The sequence below is a fragment of the Geospiza fortis genome, unplaced genomic scaffold, assembly GCF_000277835.1.
Source record: "Geospiza fortis unplaced genomic scaffold, GeoFor_1.0 scaffold662, whole genome shotgun sequence".
Classification (NCBI taxonomy): domain Eukaryota; kingdom Metazoa; phylum Chordata; class Aves; order Passeriformes; family Thraupidae; genus Geospiza; species Geospiza fortis.
The window spans coordinates 843,812-860,685 of NW_005054450.1; the positions used below are offsets into that span (position 1 = coordinate 843,812).

The 16,874-nt window shown below is 50.4% G+C and overlaps 2 protein-coding genes across 2 annotated transcripts in view; one reads left to right on the plus strand and one right to left on the minus strand.

Annotated features, from left to right (window-relative positions):
- The first annotated feature begins 8,736 nt into the window (after window positions 1–8,736).
- Window positions 8,737–15,824, plus strand: CA6 (carbonic anhydrase 6). The gene is made up of 8 exons (XM_014309770.2): window positions 8,737–8,773; window positions 11,437–11,585; window positions 11,914–12,009; window positions 12,472–12,538; window positions 12,995–13,152; window positions 14,071–14,194; window positions 14,598–14,696; window positions 15,211–15,824. The coding sequence occupies exons 1-8, from the start codon at window positions 8,752–8,754 to the stop codon at window positions 15,822–15,824; spliced, it is 1,329 nt and encodes a 442-aa protein (XP_014165245.1). The 5' UTR covers window positions 8,737–8,751.
- Window positions 15,825–15,927: 103 nt separating this feature from the next.
- Window positions 15,928–16,874, minus strand: part of LOC102045094 (solute carrier family 2, facilitated glucose transporter member 5) — a 9,375-nt gene continuing 8,428 nt past the window's right edge. The window contains exon 13 of the mRNA XM_014309771.2: window positions 15,928–15,983. Coding sequence (XP_014165246.1) covers window positions 15,928–15,983 — 56 coding nt within the window. The remainder of the gene's footprint in view (window positions 15,984–16,874) is intronic.

Genomic DNA, 16,874 nt, shown 5'->3' on the forward strand with positions numbered 1-16,874 from the left:
CTGGCCCCTGCCCCCAGGAGGCACAGCTGGGGACCCTGGGGCTGCCGGCAGCAGCGCTCAGGCATCCATGAGCACAAGCCTGGCGCTGTTCAGGTGTTGGTATAATTTTTTCCTGGATCAGCAGATTTAAACTCGCGCTGTGCCATGCATGTTAAAACTAAACTCCAGGCTGGTATTAGAAGTGCTGCTGCTCAGTCGTGTATCCTGCCTGATTTTTCTTTTTTTGTCTGGCTTTAAAGAGCATCCCCAAGGCTATGAGGTTTCTAGGAAGCAGGAGTTTCTTTGGGAATCCAAGCTTGTTACCGGTTTATCAAATACTCAGTACACTCTTAAAATATTTCACGGTTTGGAAGGGGCCTGTCTGGCTAATGGGGTGGACACTGGGGACAGAGTTTGGGGACACACAGAGCCAGTGTTCCCAGCAGGAACACTAACACAGCAGAGGAGAAAAAGCACAGCACAGACCTGGCTCCCAGGCACTCACCAGCCAGAAATGGAGAACGACCCTGAGGAGCAAAATCCCTCCGCTTCAAGACCTTGCATTCCTTGCGCTTTGCAGGTAAAATTGGAAGTGTGATAAATATACATTTTTGGTGGCTTGCAACAGGCTGATGAGCACAGAAGCCAGCCAGGGCAGCCTTTCCCAGTTCAGAGCAGTCGGGCAGGAGCCCTGTGAGCCCTGCAGAGTGTGAAATCGCTGCTCCAGGCAGCTGAGGGTGCCGAGGCAGAGCAGAAGCACCACAGATCGGGACTTGTTTGCGATGCATTCAAGTGCTAATAACCATCAGCAGTGCAGGGCACATTCCAGGGCGTGAGCTTTCAGAGCACCTTGAAAGCACTTCCTGCACGCTCTGGGACTTCTTTCCCCCCAGTGCCTCCCAGAACACCTGAAGATGTGCCTGGGTGGCTTCGTGGGCACCTCCCTCGCCTGCTCCTTCCACTGCAGCCAGTGCCAGCCTGCTTGTGTTCTGAGCAGGTTCCTTGGGGAGGGCAGCTCTGCATCTCAGGGAGCTTTGCACCTCACTTCAGTCCAGGTGGGATCTCCAGAGGGAAGCCACTGGATACAGACGTGAGCACTCAGATGTCTGCTCTTCATCGACCCTGCAGAGCCTGGTGTTTTTAAGGAGCATTCATTGCAAAGGTAATGGCAGAGTCTGACTAATGTTCTTTCTGGGTATCTATCACATTGTGGAATGACTGTTCAAGATGTTTTCTTCCAGGCATTCAGAGCCTGCTCTGACTTTACATCCTTCTCCCTCACTTTTCATCCCATTTTCTGCCGTGCCTTTGTCTCCCAGCTTCACCCTGCAGTGAGGCACCTTTAGGCACATGAATAGTGAAATGGCTGGAGGTGACAGACCTCATGGATTTCTTAATGCTCTTAACTCCCAGCACTTCCAGCTTGCTTAATGCTCTTAACTTCCATCTTCATTATGCTGTCTTCTCCAGGGCTGTGGGGAAGGGCTGGTTAGTCTATAGTGGTTAGTGTGGGTCTGTGCAGTGTGGCTCCATCATCAGCCTCCCTGAGTACTCCAGGGCTCTGTGAGACACTTGGGACGAGGCAGGATATTCTTTAGTACTGGAAATGCTACACTACATTTAGAAGTGCCACATCCATTCTCAGAGCATGGGCAATGGCCATTTGGAAGGGAACCAGTGCATGAATCAGTGTGCTGATACCAAAGAGAACATTTCCCAGGAGCTGATGATCTGATATGGTGATTTGCAGGGAGACTGAAAGAACCAGCTGGACATTAATTGCCAGGACTAGTGGATCCAAAGGCCACAGCTGCTTGTTGCAACCATGCTGAAACCATGCAGTAATCCTCTCTGTGGAGGCCAGAGTGCAAGTCCTGCACTGCCTCTCTCAGGGTGTCTGAGGCTCCTTGCTGAGCAGGGCCTTCTCCCCCTCTTTGAAATATATTCCATTATAAAGGGGAAAGGAAGCTAGGAATTGATTTTTGGTGTTTAAGATTGGGGTTTTTTTGAATGATAACCTGAAAAAAAATAAAGTAGTCCAAAACCAACTAATTTGTTTCCTTAATGTGTGCAAAATAGTTATGTAAAACACAAGAGTTATCAAGCAGGATCCTCTTGCCACAGAACAGGTACAACACAGACAGTAGGATTTAAATTTCCTTCATGTTGTCTTCCTGCCTTAAAAATCAACCTCATTCTCATGGGAAACACTTTCAGCTCCCATCATCACTCTTACTCCTCAGAGAGCAGTGGTGATGAGCTGCTGGGAGAGGAGGGACTGTGGGCACTTTGCTCCTTCTGGAGGTCCCTGCAATGACCTTGCCTGCAGACAAAACCACTGCAGGGCTGAGCAAGCAAACACTGGGCACTGATGAAGTTTAAGGTGGCATCTCCTTGTAGTCACAATTCTTCCATTCCACCGCTGCATTTCTTAATCCCAATCCACATCTGTGCTGCCTTCCCTACCTTCCACATCTATCAGCAATGTCCTCTGATGTTTTCAGAAATTCTCTGCTGAAGCTTTTTCCTCAGGCCAGGCCTCTGACAAAGGATCTCTTCCAAAGCAGCTCTGGTCCTCCTAGGATCTCTCAGCTTTCCCCATGTTTTCCTTTCTTTTTCCATGGACTTTTTTGCTCTTGGGAAAACAAGCACAACCCATCTCTCAGGTGTGGCCTCTTCATCAGGTGCTGAGTGAGCTGCACCTTTCTGATCCCTTATCTCTCAGCTCCTTGCCTTGGGGCTGAAGGTCCTGCCCTCTGGTCCTGCAGCAGGTTCTCCACGTGCCTGGAGAGCTGATTGCCATGCCTTTGGAGAGTGCTGTCCCCTCCCGTGTGTACTTCTGGGATGGCTGCATTGCTCACCCCGTGAGCTGTGCAGGGGTTAATGGATACGTGCTTGTGCAGCTTTTTGAAGATGAAAAGTGCCGTGGAAGGGCTCTGTTATTGTTACCCCATATGAAGAGGTCTGTACCAGACCCAACCGTATTGTGTTTGGCCACTGGATGTCACAGCTGCTCAACACACAATGCAGAAAGGAAAAGTGCTTACCCAGCAACAAGCAGCAGCACTTTCCAGAGCCCTTACTTGTTCTGTGCACTGTGTTTGTTTGTTTGCTAAGGGCCTTGGAGTCTTCTCCTTTGTTTGTGCACTGCTAATGTCCATTTTCAGAGAGATGGAGCAGCAGTTGTGCTTCCCCTGCCTGCCATAACCCTGGGAGATGAGGAGCAAACTGAACATTTTTAGGGGAGCAGTGCAGATACCTATAAAGCAGTGATTACACCGTGAGCAAGTATTGGCACATGCTGCCTTGTCACCCAGTCATTCCTTCTCTGTCCCACCCAGTGCACAGCACAGAGCCCTGGCACGATGGAAACCTTTCTCCAAGGCTCTCTCTCACACAGCTCCTCCATCCCCACACTCAGACCACGTTCCAGGGCTCCTCACACACAATGCAGTGGCAAGTCTGGCCTCCCCCATCCTAATCCTGCCTTCACGCTTTGTTTTCTTCCAAAGTCTCAAGCAGAGATCCAGAACATGAAATCCCCTTTCAGCAAAGTCTGTAGAGCAGCCCTAAAGAGACATTACAAGGGCTGTAATGACATTTCCTGGAAATGAAAATGAAGAGGGATTATTTGACCATGTTCTCTCCTTTTTATAGCATCACATTGTCCTTTTCTCCACCTTGGGGAAATGGCAGTGAAAGGCTGCTCCTGCCCATGGTGCAGTGAGGTGATAACCACCCCAGAAGTGATGTGAACATTAAAAAGGGAAAACTATTTTAAGATAATCCAAGGGTTACAGCTATAACTAAGAGTAATTGGCTGAAACTGAGCAAAAGAAAATTTAGGTTGACAATGAAGTGCAGGTAGCTAATGCTGAGATCTGTTAGACCGTGAAATGGAATTCGCAGAGGAAACCTCTTTGCTTTCAAATGGGCAAATCCTGCCTTTAGGAGCACTGGTGTAGATCTCTGGTGTCTGTCTCTGACTGCCTCAAAGCCCATTTCTTCCACAAAGCTTCAGCAGAATCATAAAGGTGTCTGAATTTATATCAGAAGAAGGGAAGAAGGTGTCCCTGCCCATGGCAGAGGGTTGGACTAGATATTCTTTAAGGTCCCTTCCAAACCAAACCATTCTGATTCTATGATTAAATTTAGTCAAATACATCAAAATATTGTATAAGATGAAGGAGGTCTAAAGGGAATGTGTGAACTGGAGAAATGAATTCCAGCGCTTTTCTGTCCCTGTGATCTCTGTATGCACTTGAAAACCAGGGGCAAAAAGGGAAGGAAAAAAAAGAGCCTGGGCAAAATATCAAAGAAAAGAGGGCCAGTTTTGGAAATAAGATGTAGAAACATTACAGGAATTGTTGAATAAAAGAATCTCGTGTTTCAATCCACACAGCTATTGTCAGCTTTCCTCATGGGTCTGGGCCTGCCAGCACTGGCTGATCTTTGCCTTTCATAAAGCTTGTGCAGGCTCTGGATGCCTTCACTCATCCAGCACAACCTCAGCAGAGAGAGCTCCGTTTGAAGAGGTTTTAGACTCACTCAGAAAAACCTGAATGGCCTGATTGAAGGCACTCTGTCCATCTCACTTCAAACAGCCTGTTGCTGGTCAGATGTTTGCTGGGCTGGGGAGTGATGCAGCTCTTACTGCAAGCCCTGATGGAATTCCTGCTGATTCAGAGGCAGAGGAGTTAACCCTTTCAAGTTCTGGGTCAAAGGAGCACTGAGGTTTGAGGCAGCCACTTCAATGCCACATCAAGGTTTTAATGTGGCCACCAATTCTCAGAATGTCAGACCTGAGCTGAGCTTTAGGCCAGCGAGGACAGAGAGAATAGCCTGGGAGAAGCAGGATTTAAAAGATGGCAAAGAGTCAGGGGAAACTGTAGAGATAAAAGTGAAGAGCATGGAAGCCAACGATGTGGGATAAAAGGCTTATTTCCTACTGCAGTGGAGGCAGGAGGGGGAAGGCCGAGGTCTGTGTGAAACTTCCCTGCTGCTGGGAAGAAATCATGCCAAGAATATTCATGGCCGACACACACCACATCAGATTTTCTCACTGGCTGAATCTCAGTGCAGGGATGAGTCCTGTTCCAGTCTCCACCTGTGAACCCCCAGCTCATCTCGAGGCACAGTGCTGCTCTGCTGCCTGGAGTGCCCAAGCACTATGTCCATTCTTCTCTCCAGAAAATTATTCTAGACAAAATTATTCTCCTGAAATTACATCCCAGCAGCAGAAGAGCTGTCCAAGACAAGCCTCAGGCCAGCCAGGTTTAATACCACATACACTAAAAAAGCCCCAGGAACCAGTAACCAGTGGTTGATGTGGGCAATACTTATTCAGGAGGACTTCCATAACATTCAGCTCCTAGTTAAAAGCTCACTATCCAAATACATTTAAAGAACTTAATTGAAATTATTGTTCTGTCCTAACCCCCAAAGAAATTAATGCTTTGTGCAATTAGTAAATCCTTTCCATGGATTGCTGTGTCTTAACAGAATCACGGGATGGTTTGGGTTAGAAGGGACATTGAAGACAAGAATTTGAGCTAACACAGATATGGGTTTTGGGTGTGCTGAGCACCCATAGCCCCTGCTGATGTCAAGTGAAATGTCACAAATGTTGCAAAAGCTCCATTAAAAATGAATTCCAGCGCAGCTCTCCAGTGCAGAGGTGACCCCCTGTGCCTGACTCTTCTTCACACCCTCCTGAGCTGCTGTGTGGAATCCTGAAGTGCAAAGAGGTATAAACCTCCAAAATATCACCCTCAGCTAATTTCAAAGCCTATTTACACAACTGGATACACAAGGATTAAGAAGTGCATTGCAGGGCAGGTTTGCTTGGTTTGGTCCTTACACAGTTCAGTGCAACCGTCAGAATAAATGACTTCTTCAGAGGAGAGAGGGAAAAAACACATTTGGTTAATCAGCTCAATATTACAGCAGTTCCCAAAGATTAAATATGCACTGCACAAACCAGCAACCCAGGAAAGGCCTTTTTACATTAACAATTCATTTGCAAAGAATAAGATTTTGAGTGAAATACCTGTATCTTCTTCAGCACAGAAACCTGAGTTCCCATGGCACCTGTAGCTCACCTGTGCCTCTTACTGGTGAATTGGTGTTATTATTCATAGAATCACAGAATGAGCAAGACTGCCTGTGCTGCAGAATCCTGGGGCCTGTCCTGCCCAAACTGCCACCCAAACTGCCCCAAACTGCCACCCAAACTGCCCCAAACTGCCACCCAAACTGCCTCAAACTGCCACTCAAACTGCCTCAAACTGCCACTCAAACTGCCCCAAACTGCCACACCAGGTCTTGCCTCTGTGCAGCTCAGCCTGACCCTCACCCCCAGACTCACCTCAGTTGCTGCCACCTTGCTGAGTGGCTGAAAATCACCTTGTTCCTGAAAATAATTGCCAATTTTATCACAAGTGGCAGGGACACTGGGAACAGTGCTGAGATTTCACTGATCTGAGTTTTCTTGCCTCGTGTTTAATATTGCTGCCTGTCACCTAAAACCAACAGCCCAGCTATGCTGCTTTTGTTGGAATCTCTAGTTCTTTTCCATAGAAGGTAAAAATTCTGCTCCTGGGGAGATTTCTGCTCCCCTTTAGTTTTGAAACCACAAGTTTAGGAGCTGGGGGCCACGGCTGGGAAGAAAGGGCTGCCAGCAGCGTGTCATTCCTGAGGGAGGAGGAGGATTTTCCAAGGGAATGGCATTTGCCTGGTGACAGGATACAAAAAGGCAGGGAGAGAATCCATGGTCTGTTCCCTCTTCTGCCAAATGACTTTTACTGGACCATACACAAGTATTTGCTTGGGACACATTTTTAAGGAAATCAAGTGTCTCAAGAGACAGAGAAGTCCACAAGAGCATTTAGACACCTGACACCTGCTAGTTTTTGTTTGAATTCCTGCATGTTTTTTGAAAAGCCATCAGGGTTGCAGTCTCCTGCACCTTTCAGCTCTCAGTAGTTTTTGAGAGCTCTGAATTTTACAAAGGTTTCAAATCTCTCCCATTCAAAACTAGATTTCCAGTGATGAGGGAAGGTGTTGAAAGCAAAATGCTTCGAATGCTAAGGCTCAGGGCTGTGGAGTGCTTTAAAACCCAGTCTCTAATTTTCAGAGGAGCCAAGTGTCTGCAGTTTTGATTTCTAGCAGGATTGTGAATGCTCTGCACTTTTGAAATCCAGGGAATGCCTTGTGCCTTGGTCCTTGCTCTGTAAAGGGGAGCAGCTCTGAGGTCTGGGCTGGCTGTTTCTGCTTACAAAGCTCTGTTGTACCCATACTTGCAACGAGAAGCTTTTCAACCCATTCATCAGCAAAGAATGGACAGGAAAAGCTGTGCAGGGGTCAGACAGACCCGGGGCCATCAGCTCTGGCCATCGGGGGACCTGTCCCCTCTGTGGGGACAGCTCAGCCAAAGGCCAGCAGAGCTGACTGGCCAAACCCATTGTCCTGCTGGGGGGTGAGGAGAAGGGCAGGAGGGCTGCTGGAAAGGCCAGGCCTGGAGAAACCCAGCATTTGGGGTTTCTGAGGGGTTTTTAACCAGTCCTTCCCTCGGCTGTGCTGCAGGTACAACACAGACATGCTGATGGCAGTGCTCCTGCTCCCCCTGCTCCTGGTGCCCCTCGGCCACTGCCACGAGGTGTCCTGGACGTACAAAGGTAAAAACGGGGCTGCTCTGGGGTTGCTGCTGCTCAACAGGCTCCCTTCCATTCCCTTCCCTTCCTGGCTGTCCGTTCGTGAGAGATCACAGAGCAGCTAATTTATTCCACTTCAGTGATGCCTCCGTGTCTTGAAAGTGATTCTCCTCAATGTCACCTCTTTTTACTCCTTTGTGTGGTTAGGACACATTGTCAGGGTTGGCAGCACAACGAGGGTCAAACAATGGGGGAAATCTTTAGAATGTGTTGGAAGAAAAGCTGCCCTTTGGATGATCCTGCAAGGAAAAGCTTTAAATACTGCCTGCTTCTTATTTTATTGTCATATTCCAGGCAATACAGAGCACTAAGAAGTACTTATTTAGTTATTTATAATTTTTTTTGGTGAAATTTTATCTAAATTACATTTGTGTCAGGGGTTTGTTTGCAGAGCTCACTGAAGTAAGTGGTAATCCTTTTATGATCTTCAGTGGGCTAAGGTAAAACAAAGGATATTGTTGAAGAGTTGCAATATTGCAATTGCTCTCTCCCTAGTTAAAAATAGCTAATTGCTGTCAGTTCCTGATCCCAAGCTGAGCCTTCCTGCCTATTGCCCTGATCCTGTTCACTCGCACTGGTTAAGAAGCCAATTCCACGCCTCTGGCAGCTGGGACCCATTTAAATCCCCATTTCCATGTGAACACCCTCGTCCTTTGGTGGAGGTTCAGCCTCCAGCAACCACCGAGCCTCTGCTGCAATGCAGGTTTCTTACTTTGCAGCACAGCTGTCCTGCAGACACAGTAATGTGCATTTTCACTCTGGGGAAGGCAAAGCAACCTGTAATGGCTGCAGCTCCTGGCGTTGCAATAATTAGACTGGCACTTCCTGCTGGCAATGAGGAGAGTGCTCTGGCTGCTGAGTGACAGCACATCCCTGTCACCTGCCTTCCTCCCCCGCAGGAGAAGGAGAGCTGGATGAGGAGCACTGGGCACAGCACTTCCCAGACTGTGCTGGCAAGCAGCAGTCCCCCATTGACATCCAGAGGAGGAAGGTGAGGTACAACCCCCTGCTGCAGCTGGAGCTCGGTGGCTACGATGAGCCCTTGCAGGGGCAGCTCAGGATGACCAACAATGGCCACTCTGGTAAGGCTGGGGCACTGCAGGAACAGATCTTTTGTTTCAGCTTGGAAATGCATTCCCAGACAATGCCCTTGTTTTGAACTCACCTTACTTTGCCATCTCACTTCATTCTGCTCCCTTGGGTTTGCTGTTTTCCTCAGTCAGGCAGGAAAGTTCTCCAGAAATACATAAATAAATCAGGCAAATAAAAGGCAGTTAGGTTTCTTCAAGGTATTTTCTCTGTTGGACATGAAAAGGGAATAAAATGCAGCTGAAGAATTGCAGATTGATCCTCTTCTTTAATGTGCTGCAAGACAACAGGAGTGTAGCAGTGAGTGGGCACACTGACTCCTCTGCTTTCAGAAAAATGCATCTTTTGGCCTGTGCATGAATCAGAAGTGACAGGAATGGAACCTCTGCATCCCAGGTTTGGTTGGATGTAGGTCACCCTAAAGACAAGACAGAGGAGGATCCCTCCCTCACCAGAGGATTGGTATTTTGGGGCTCAGGAAAGGAAACTGAAGCACAGCACATGTTAAAAAGCCGGCCTTTGGCTACACAGTTTCAGGGCAATGCTTATAATTTAGGAGATCCCAGATCCCCCTGCTGCAATCTGTAATTCATTGCCTAAATAATTCATCAGCTGGTGCTGTTGGGATAACGCCTTTGGACTACAGATGAGCAATGAGAGAATTTTCTAATGGCTGCAAGGGAGAGAGGATGAGTGCTTTGGGAAGGTGATGGGAACATAAAGCTGTCAGCTCCTGAGTCCTGCACAGCGGCTCTTTCTTCCTGCCTGCAACAAAGAGAGAAACCCGGGGTGAGGGCAGGCAGGGGAGTGCTGAGGGACAAAGTGCCAGCAGAGGAAGACTGCTGTGATTGTGTCCCTGAAAACTGAAACTCCTTTTGTGTGGCCCCCACCAACTCAGCGTTCAGCCCGGAGCTCTCTGTCAGCACTACTGCCCTGCCTGCCTAGACATTAATTCTTGCAGGTTTAGCTTTTTTGACTGCATGTGTGTATTTGTCCATTCTTTTGTTAACTTCCCAACAATGCTTTTCTGATGCGGGGCAGTTTCCTAAAGCACAAAGACAAACGACTGTGCTATTCACAGCTCCTGTGAGTCAGGCTGGGCTTTTCTACTGGCTTCAGTGAGATGGGGCAGGGCAGCAGAATCTCTCAGGGAAAGCACTCAGCAGATCTGAAAGGGACAGGAGAGGGATTTACAGCAGGACTCTCCTTACAGGCTCTCAGAACCAAACCCCAAATGTCTCACGCAGGAAACCAGGTTCATTTTTTCTGTAGGTGTGCTAGCACCAGGCTGAATCCCACCTGAAAATGCCTGTTTGCTGTGGTGTGAGTGCTCACACAGAGAGCCTGGGCTTAACAAAGCCTTTTGCATTTGCACTTCCTTTTTGTTTTAAAGAGGGTTGGTCCTCCAGATGGACGAGCAAAATTGAAATGTCCTCCATGTGTGCATCCTCCTCCAGGAGCAGATTTAACTGGGGACTGCAGAGTGCCCCGTTACCTCAGCCTCCAGGGGCCAGAGCTGGGCAGGCAGGGATGGCCAGAGGCCAAGGTGCAGAGCAGCAGCGCTGGGGAAGGCTCAGCTGCACTCACCCTGCTCAGCCCAGCTGATTCTCCACCACCTGGCAAAGCCAGGGCAGAGCAGCAGCAGGCACACTCCCCACTCACACTCCACGTGGGAGAAAAGCAGAAGCAAACCAGGCTGCTCCCTACCTTGTGCTTGCAGCAAATATTTGCCTGGAATATCTTAGAGGAGCCTTAATCTTGTTACAAACTCACAGCACAATTCCCTGGCTGTGTTTTGTAGAAAGTAGAAACCCTGGTGAGGTACTTGAAGTAAATAACCCTCGTTATGGAAGGCAGTCAGCAGGGAACTTATGAAAAAGGTAGATTATGTTATCCCTCCCACTCTAGAGCCTTTGGGATATTAAAAGGAAACATGCTTTCGTCTTGTCTGTCTATAAACAGTTCACAAACAAAAGAAACTCCCAGAAACCCAAACTATGACTAATTAATAATATGTAGTGCTGCATTTTGCAAGGATAGTTGCTAGTTTTTATAACATGCTGGGGGCTTTCATTTAGATGAGGCAATTCTCCACTTCCACTCCTAGATATATTAACATAATCTATGATTTCTGGCAGGGAATTAGCAGGAAGACAAAGGGTTTGTGACTTCTCCTTGGCAAAGAGAAGAAAAGAGGTTTGTCTCCACAAATCCTTCAGCAATGACACAGCCTTTTCAAACCTGCAGGGCGTTCCCAGAATGGCTGGGCCTCGCTGGGAATTGTGATAATAGATGAGGCCACTGGCTGCGTGGATTCCTATTCCCCTTTTCTGCCTTGGAAAGGAAGTGGTTAACAGACCTGTGCCAGATGTGCTGAGCTGGGTGAGCTGAGCATTGAAGCTTTCATTAGTGCCTGCTGCCAATGCCAGAGCTCTCAGGGGGAGAAGGGGTCTGCAGGCACAGCTGGGGATGCCCAGTCCTGCTTGTGCCTGCACCAGCCTGAGCCCAGGAAAGGTTTTAAGCACACAAAGTTTTAAATTTCACTGTTTTCCCTCCCACACCGGGGTGGTGACTGTGCCCGCTCCTTCCAGGAGGTGCCACCACAGGGATGGGCAAGGCTGCACCCCCTGCTGCCTCCAACCCTGTCCTTTTTCAGTTCAGATCGACTTACCACCCACCATGAACATCTCCAGAGGGCTCCCAGGTGTGTACACAGCTGTCCAGATGCACCTGCACTGGGGAGGGCTGGACCTGGAGAGCAGCGGCTCGGAGCACACCATCGATGGCATGCGCTACTTCGCCGAGGTTCGTGGGGCTCAGGGCTCTGGGGCTCACTGGGAAAGGGGGGCTGCACCCCACAGGGCCTGCAGGGAGGCCAGGGGGAAGCAGGGCAATGCCAGGGCTGAGTCTGATGATGCTGGCACAGAAAATTCCGAGAAAAGCCATGGCAAGAGCACTCGTGTCCTTCAGAGGTGTTCCCCCACAGTCACCACAAACCTGTTAAATCTTTTGGCCTGCTGTGAGGCACAAACAGCACGAACTGGGGTGGTGGCTGTCCCTTCAGTGTGTCCCTCTAAACAGGCAGGAACCACTCATCACTTCTTGCTGAATGACCCCATCTCTCTCCTGGCAGCTGCACATTGTCCACTACAACTCTGCTAACTACTCCAGCTTTGAAGAAGCCAAGGACAAGCCCCAGGGGCTGGCTGTGCTGGCCTTCCTGTACACGGTAGGTGTGACCCAGGCTGGGCCAGGGGGCACTGGCTGGGCTAAAACCTCCCTGAGACACGAGGTTTGTACAGCTGTCCCAGGACATGGGGTCTGGCACCTCGTTAGGGGCTGTGCTGCTTCCCCTGGGCCATCTGGGCTTCACACAACACCAGCCAACACCCCTTGGGAGCTACAGAAAACTGCCCCATAAGTAGTATTTTATATATATATATGTATAAGAATATCAGGTGGGGTTTCCCTGCTGTGCCTCCAAGCCTTGCTCTGCTTTGCCAATGGGAACACTTGGATTTTATAGTAAAAAAGAATCCTGTTCACTGTTCTGCCCAAGCTGTACAAAGCTGACCATCGCCCAGCCCATCAGGAGACGTGTGGTTTGTTCTCTTTGTCTCCCCCCAAGTGCTCAGCAGTGAGGAGGACAGGCAGGTCACACCTTTTGATCAAGTGTCTGTGCTGTGTTTAGGATGGGCACTTTGAGAACACCTACTACAGTGAATTCATTTCCAAACTGGCAAGGATCAGGTTTGCAGGTAAGACCTGGGAGTGCCTTCCTCTGTCCCTGATATGCTCCCAGCCTGTGTGTACACTCTGCCTCTGGGAACTGACCTTTTCCTGCTGCTGTGCTGGCAGAGCATCCTCAGCCCTGCACAGCTCCAGCCCAGGGCTCTGGGGAGGGTACTCAGGGCAGCAGTAAATGCACTCCTGGAGGTCTGTGCAGCACCAAAAATCAGCTTCCTGCAGCCTGCACAGCCCCTGATGCCTCCTGGAGCACCCCAGGCACTGGCAGAGCACTGAGAGCAGCTGCCCAGCACCCCCAGGACCCAGACATGTCTGACTGACAAAGCACAGACCCAGAAAGGGCCTCTCATGCCTCTCCATCTCCTCCCGGTTCCACCAAAGGCCTGATGGGCCAGAGGGGTTTGCCAGCCCCAGCTCCAAGAGCACTTCCCCACTAACTGCTGATACCATCTCTGCTTCCTTTGGAGGTCAGTCCACAAGTCTCAGCTCCCTGGACATCCAAGCCATGCTGCCAGAAAACCTCTCCCACTTCTACAGGTACCAGGGCTCCCTGACCACCCCCCCGTGCTCCGAGAGCGTCATCTGGACCATCTTCCACTCCCCCATTGTCCTGTCCCACACTCAGGTCAGTGCTGCCTCTCACCAGCTCCTCTTCCCCCTGAACGTTCCCTTTCTGCCCTCCAGGGAACAGAGAGCTCTTAGGGCGCCTCTCCTACAGAGATTTGGGGTGGATTCCTGCAGTTACAGGTGCCTGTCATTCTGCACGGCAGCAGGGCCAGGCTGTGTAGCAGTCACCAAGGCCTGGTGACTGATAACAAAACTCTGCTCAGCAAAGCTCAGCCACCCTGGAGCACCATAAAAAAGTAAGAGACCCATGAGATTAACAAGGCAAAAACTACTGCAAGAGAGTCCCCCTGAAAAAAAAACAAGCCCCCCAAAAAAGAGCCATTTATAACATTAAAATAATTACAGAATAATTGGCAGATTTTAGAAGGTATTTCAGGGTTTTTCAGTGTCTAGACTCACACTGAAAGTAATGCTTTAAAGTTAATAAATAATAAAGAAGCATCAGAAACATTTTCTTCCAGGAGAAGAAAAAGATAAAACTGAGACCACAGTAGTGGGGGATCACAGTGTGCTCTCTTTGAAAAAGAAATACTCTTTTTGGCAGGGGAAGGCTGGAGGGCACTTGTGAGAAAAGTACAGAATAGCAGCAAAATCTCCATCCATGCTATCCTCAGGCAGGAGCTCAGAAGTCCCCCAGCCCTTATCATGAATTGGCTGATAAGGGCCCTCAGTCCTGTTCCTTCCCCAGCTGCTGCTCAGCAAGAGACCCTGAGAATTCTTGTGTGATCCCCAGTGCAATCCCCAGCTGCAGGGTGTGCACTGCAGGTCTGGGCACAGCTGCTGTCCCCGTGCCCTGTATGATGTCCCTATGCCACTGTGCCCTGTGTTTGTCCCTGTTCCAATGTGATGTCCCCATGCCACTGTGCCCTGTGTGATGTCCCCATGCCACCGTGCCCTGTCCCTGTCCCCATGGCAGGTGCAGCTCCTGGAGAACACGCTGCTCGACTGGCACAACCGCAGCCTGCGCAACGATTACCGGCACGCGCAGCCGCTGTGGGGCCGCGTGGTGGAGGCCTCCTTCCGAGCCCAGCAGGGCCAGGGTAGGGCCAGGGGACACCTGGGGACACCTGGGGACACACTGGGGGAGGGTGTGGCACTGCCAGTCCCCGTGGTTGGACAGGCTGGAATCCCCTGTCTGGGAGGGCAGTGTCCCTGCTCCGGTGGAGGTGTCCCTGTGCCTCCCCGCTGGCACCCCTGGTTCAAGGTGTGTGCCAGCCCTGCCCTTTGAGTGTCACACCTCCAGGGCAGCTGGTGCTGCCTGGCACCACGTCAGGACCCTCAGCTCAGGTGTGTCTGGTGCATGGAGTGTGTGGGAACAGCTCTGGCTGGGCAGCCACACCGAGGAGAGGAGCTGCAGTTTGACACACAGCTTTTGCTCCAGCTAGAAAATGCAGCTTGTGCACATGCCAGCCCTCTGTAAGTTCAGCTCTCTGATTGCTCCAGCACAGTGTGATCCAGAGGAATTCACCCTCAGGCTGGACCAAATCCAGATGCAGCTCCAGGACATGAAGAGAGAGTTGCTGAATGGACTGAGCCACACAGGTAAGAAACACAGGTTGAGTCCAGCTCACCTTGTGAGGATGGAGAGCCCTGCTGAGCTTGGTGGCCCAAACCATTGACAGGTTTGCTACTGGCACACACAGGTAGAATTCTGTGCCATATCTGGGCCTGCTGATGGAAATCCTTCACCATCATCATGGCCAGCCCTAAGCCAGCTACTCCCAGAGCAGATGGAGCTCTCTCCTGCCCCATGGGAGCACATTTTTACAAACAGTAAAAAAGCTCAGCTCAGTTCCCCCAGGATAAATAACCCTCACCTCTATTTTATACAACATGAGAAAAGAGGAGGAAGGAGGGAAAACCATGATTTGCCCAAATATTTGTGTGGGGGAGCTCAGCTCAGCTTTTCATCATTCCAAAGCCCTTCCCTGCTGGCACAACACACAGCATAACTGGGAACTCAGACTGCACAGCCCTACCAGCTCTGTGGGTGCTGTCCTCCAGAATCTGGGCTGCTTTACAGGAAATGTAACTGCTGGCTTTTGGGTTATTTCAGATACGAAACCCAGCACCTTTCCAGCTTTCTACTTCCCTGTGGAAAACATTGAGAGCTTTGTGGAGGTGCACCCCCTCCGTGCCATGTCCCTGCAGGCCTTCACACTGTGCTTCTGGAGCCGAGCCCAGCCCCTGGGCAGCCAGACCATCCTGTCCTACTCCACTGGGGAGAGCGAGCACGAGCTGGAGGTGACCGTGGGCACGGAGCTGGGGCTCTGGCTAGGAGGGCACTTCCTCAGCTTCCCCCTGCAGCACGGGGCCCAGGGCTGGCTGCACCACTGCGTGACCTGGGCGTCCCCGGAGGGAACGGCCACGCTCTGGCTCAACGGGGCAGCTGGCAAAGCCAGGAGCATCCAGAAGGGCTATGTGAGCCAGGCTGGGGGCACACTGCTCCTTGGCAAGGCCAGGGACACTCTGCTGGGCACGTTCTCCAACGGCTTTGCAGGCTGGATGAGCCAGGTGAACCTGTGGAGCAGAGTGCTCAGTGGCACCGAGGTTCGGGCGCTGGCGCTGTGCAAAGCGGGGCAGCCCACGGGGGATGTCATAGCCTGGGGACAAACGCCCATGGCCCTCCTCGGGGGGGTCCTTCTGCAGCCTGACACCAGCTGCCAGTGAGCACAGCCCTGGCTGGCTCAAGGCATCCAGACAGTGCCAACTGTTGGTTGGGAAAACAGAAAAACTGAGGTGGTTTGCTTGTTTCTCCCCCTGCTTTGTAGGCTCACTGTGCATCTCCTGGTGCTCCAGGGTGTCTTTCCAAGAGACCAAAACCTCCATCTGTGAGATAAAAGCAATGAACTGCAGAATCTGGCACAGTCCAGCACCCTGGGTTGTTAAATCTCTCCAGGGTGTTGATTTAGATCCCCATACACAGATTTTTTTTTCATGCCAAAGAGCTGCTCTCTGGTCAAAGGAGCTGCTTTCTCAAATAAAATTTCTCTCCCATCCCTCAGCCAGTCTCAGTTTTTCACCATCCTCCCTGCTTGTCTCTCCTCCCGTTTGTCAGCACCAACTCACCACCCCTTCCCTTGCAGTCGTGTCCCACAGGAGAGCAGATGTGGAGCTGTGGCAGGGCAGGTCCTAGGACAGCTCCTGTGCACTCCCTGTGCCTTGGCCTGTGGCACAACTTTGCCTTCTTTTCTGTAGTGGATGCAGAGACAGAGCATAGAAACAGCTCCTTTTCCAACACTCATGTATCACAAACTCGAGCACAGGTATATTGTATATATAAACTGATTTGCTAAGGTTAAAGTAAATCATGTGAAGGATTCTCCATCTACTACACAAGATCCATGCCAAGCTGCTCAACAATTCTGCTTTTGTCAAAACAGAGGGCAGCACACTGACATACCAAATGGAATTTAATTTCCCCTTGCTGGACACTCAAACACACAAGTGACAGTTCCTCAGAGGAGTTTAGGGCACTCCTTGCATACAACTGCCCCACGCCCAGCCCAAGGGCTGGCTTGTGTCCCCTGGATGTGTCCCCAAGACACCAGGGACACTCATCAGCTCCTTGGTCACAGACTGAGCTGGCTGAGGACATTTCCTTTGCCTTGGAACAAGAGGAGGACTTGGCAGCATTAGGTTTGCAGTTGGATTTGATGTCGAAAGTCTTTTCCAGCCTTAACAGTTCTGTGATTGTCAGATCAGCATCAAAGGAGGAAT

Bases quoted from the DNA above. Each gene is read 5' to 3' on its own strand.
- CA6 (XM_014309770.2), top strand. From the start codon at position 8,752: ATGACCAACAATGGCCACTCTG. The intron at 12,539-12,994 runs GTAAGACCTGGG...CTTCCTTTGGAG, and splicing joins GGCAAGGATCAGGTTTGCAG to GTCAGTCCACAAGTCTCAGC. The intron at 14,195-14,597 runs GTAGGGCCAGGG...TGATTGCTCCAG, and splicing joins CCGAGCCCAGCAGGGCCAGG to CACAGTGTGATCCAGAGGAA.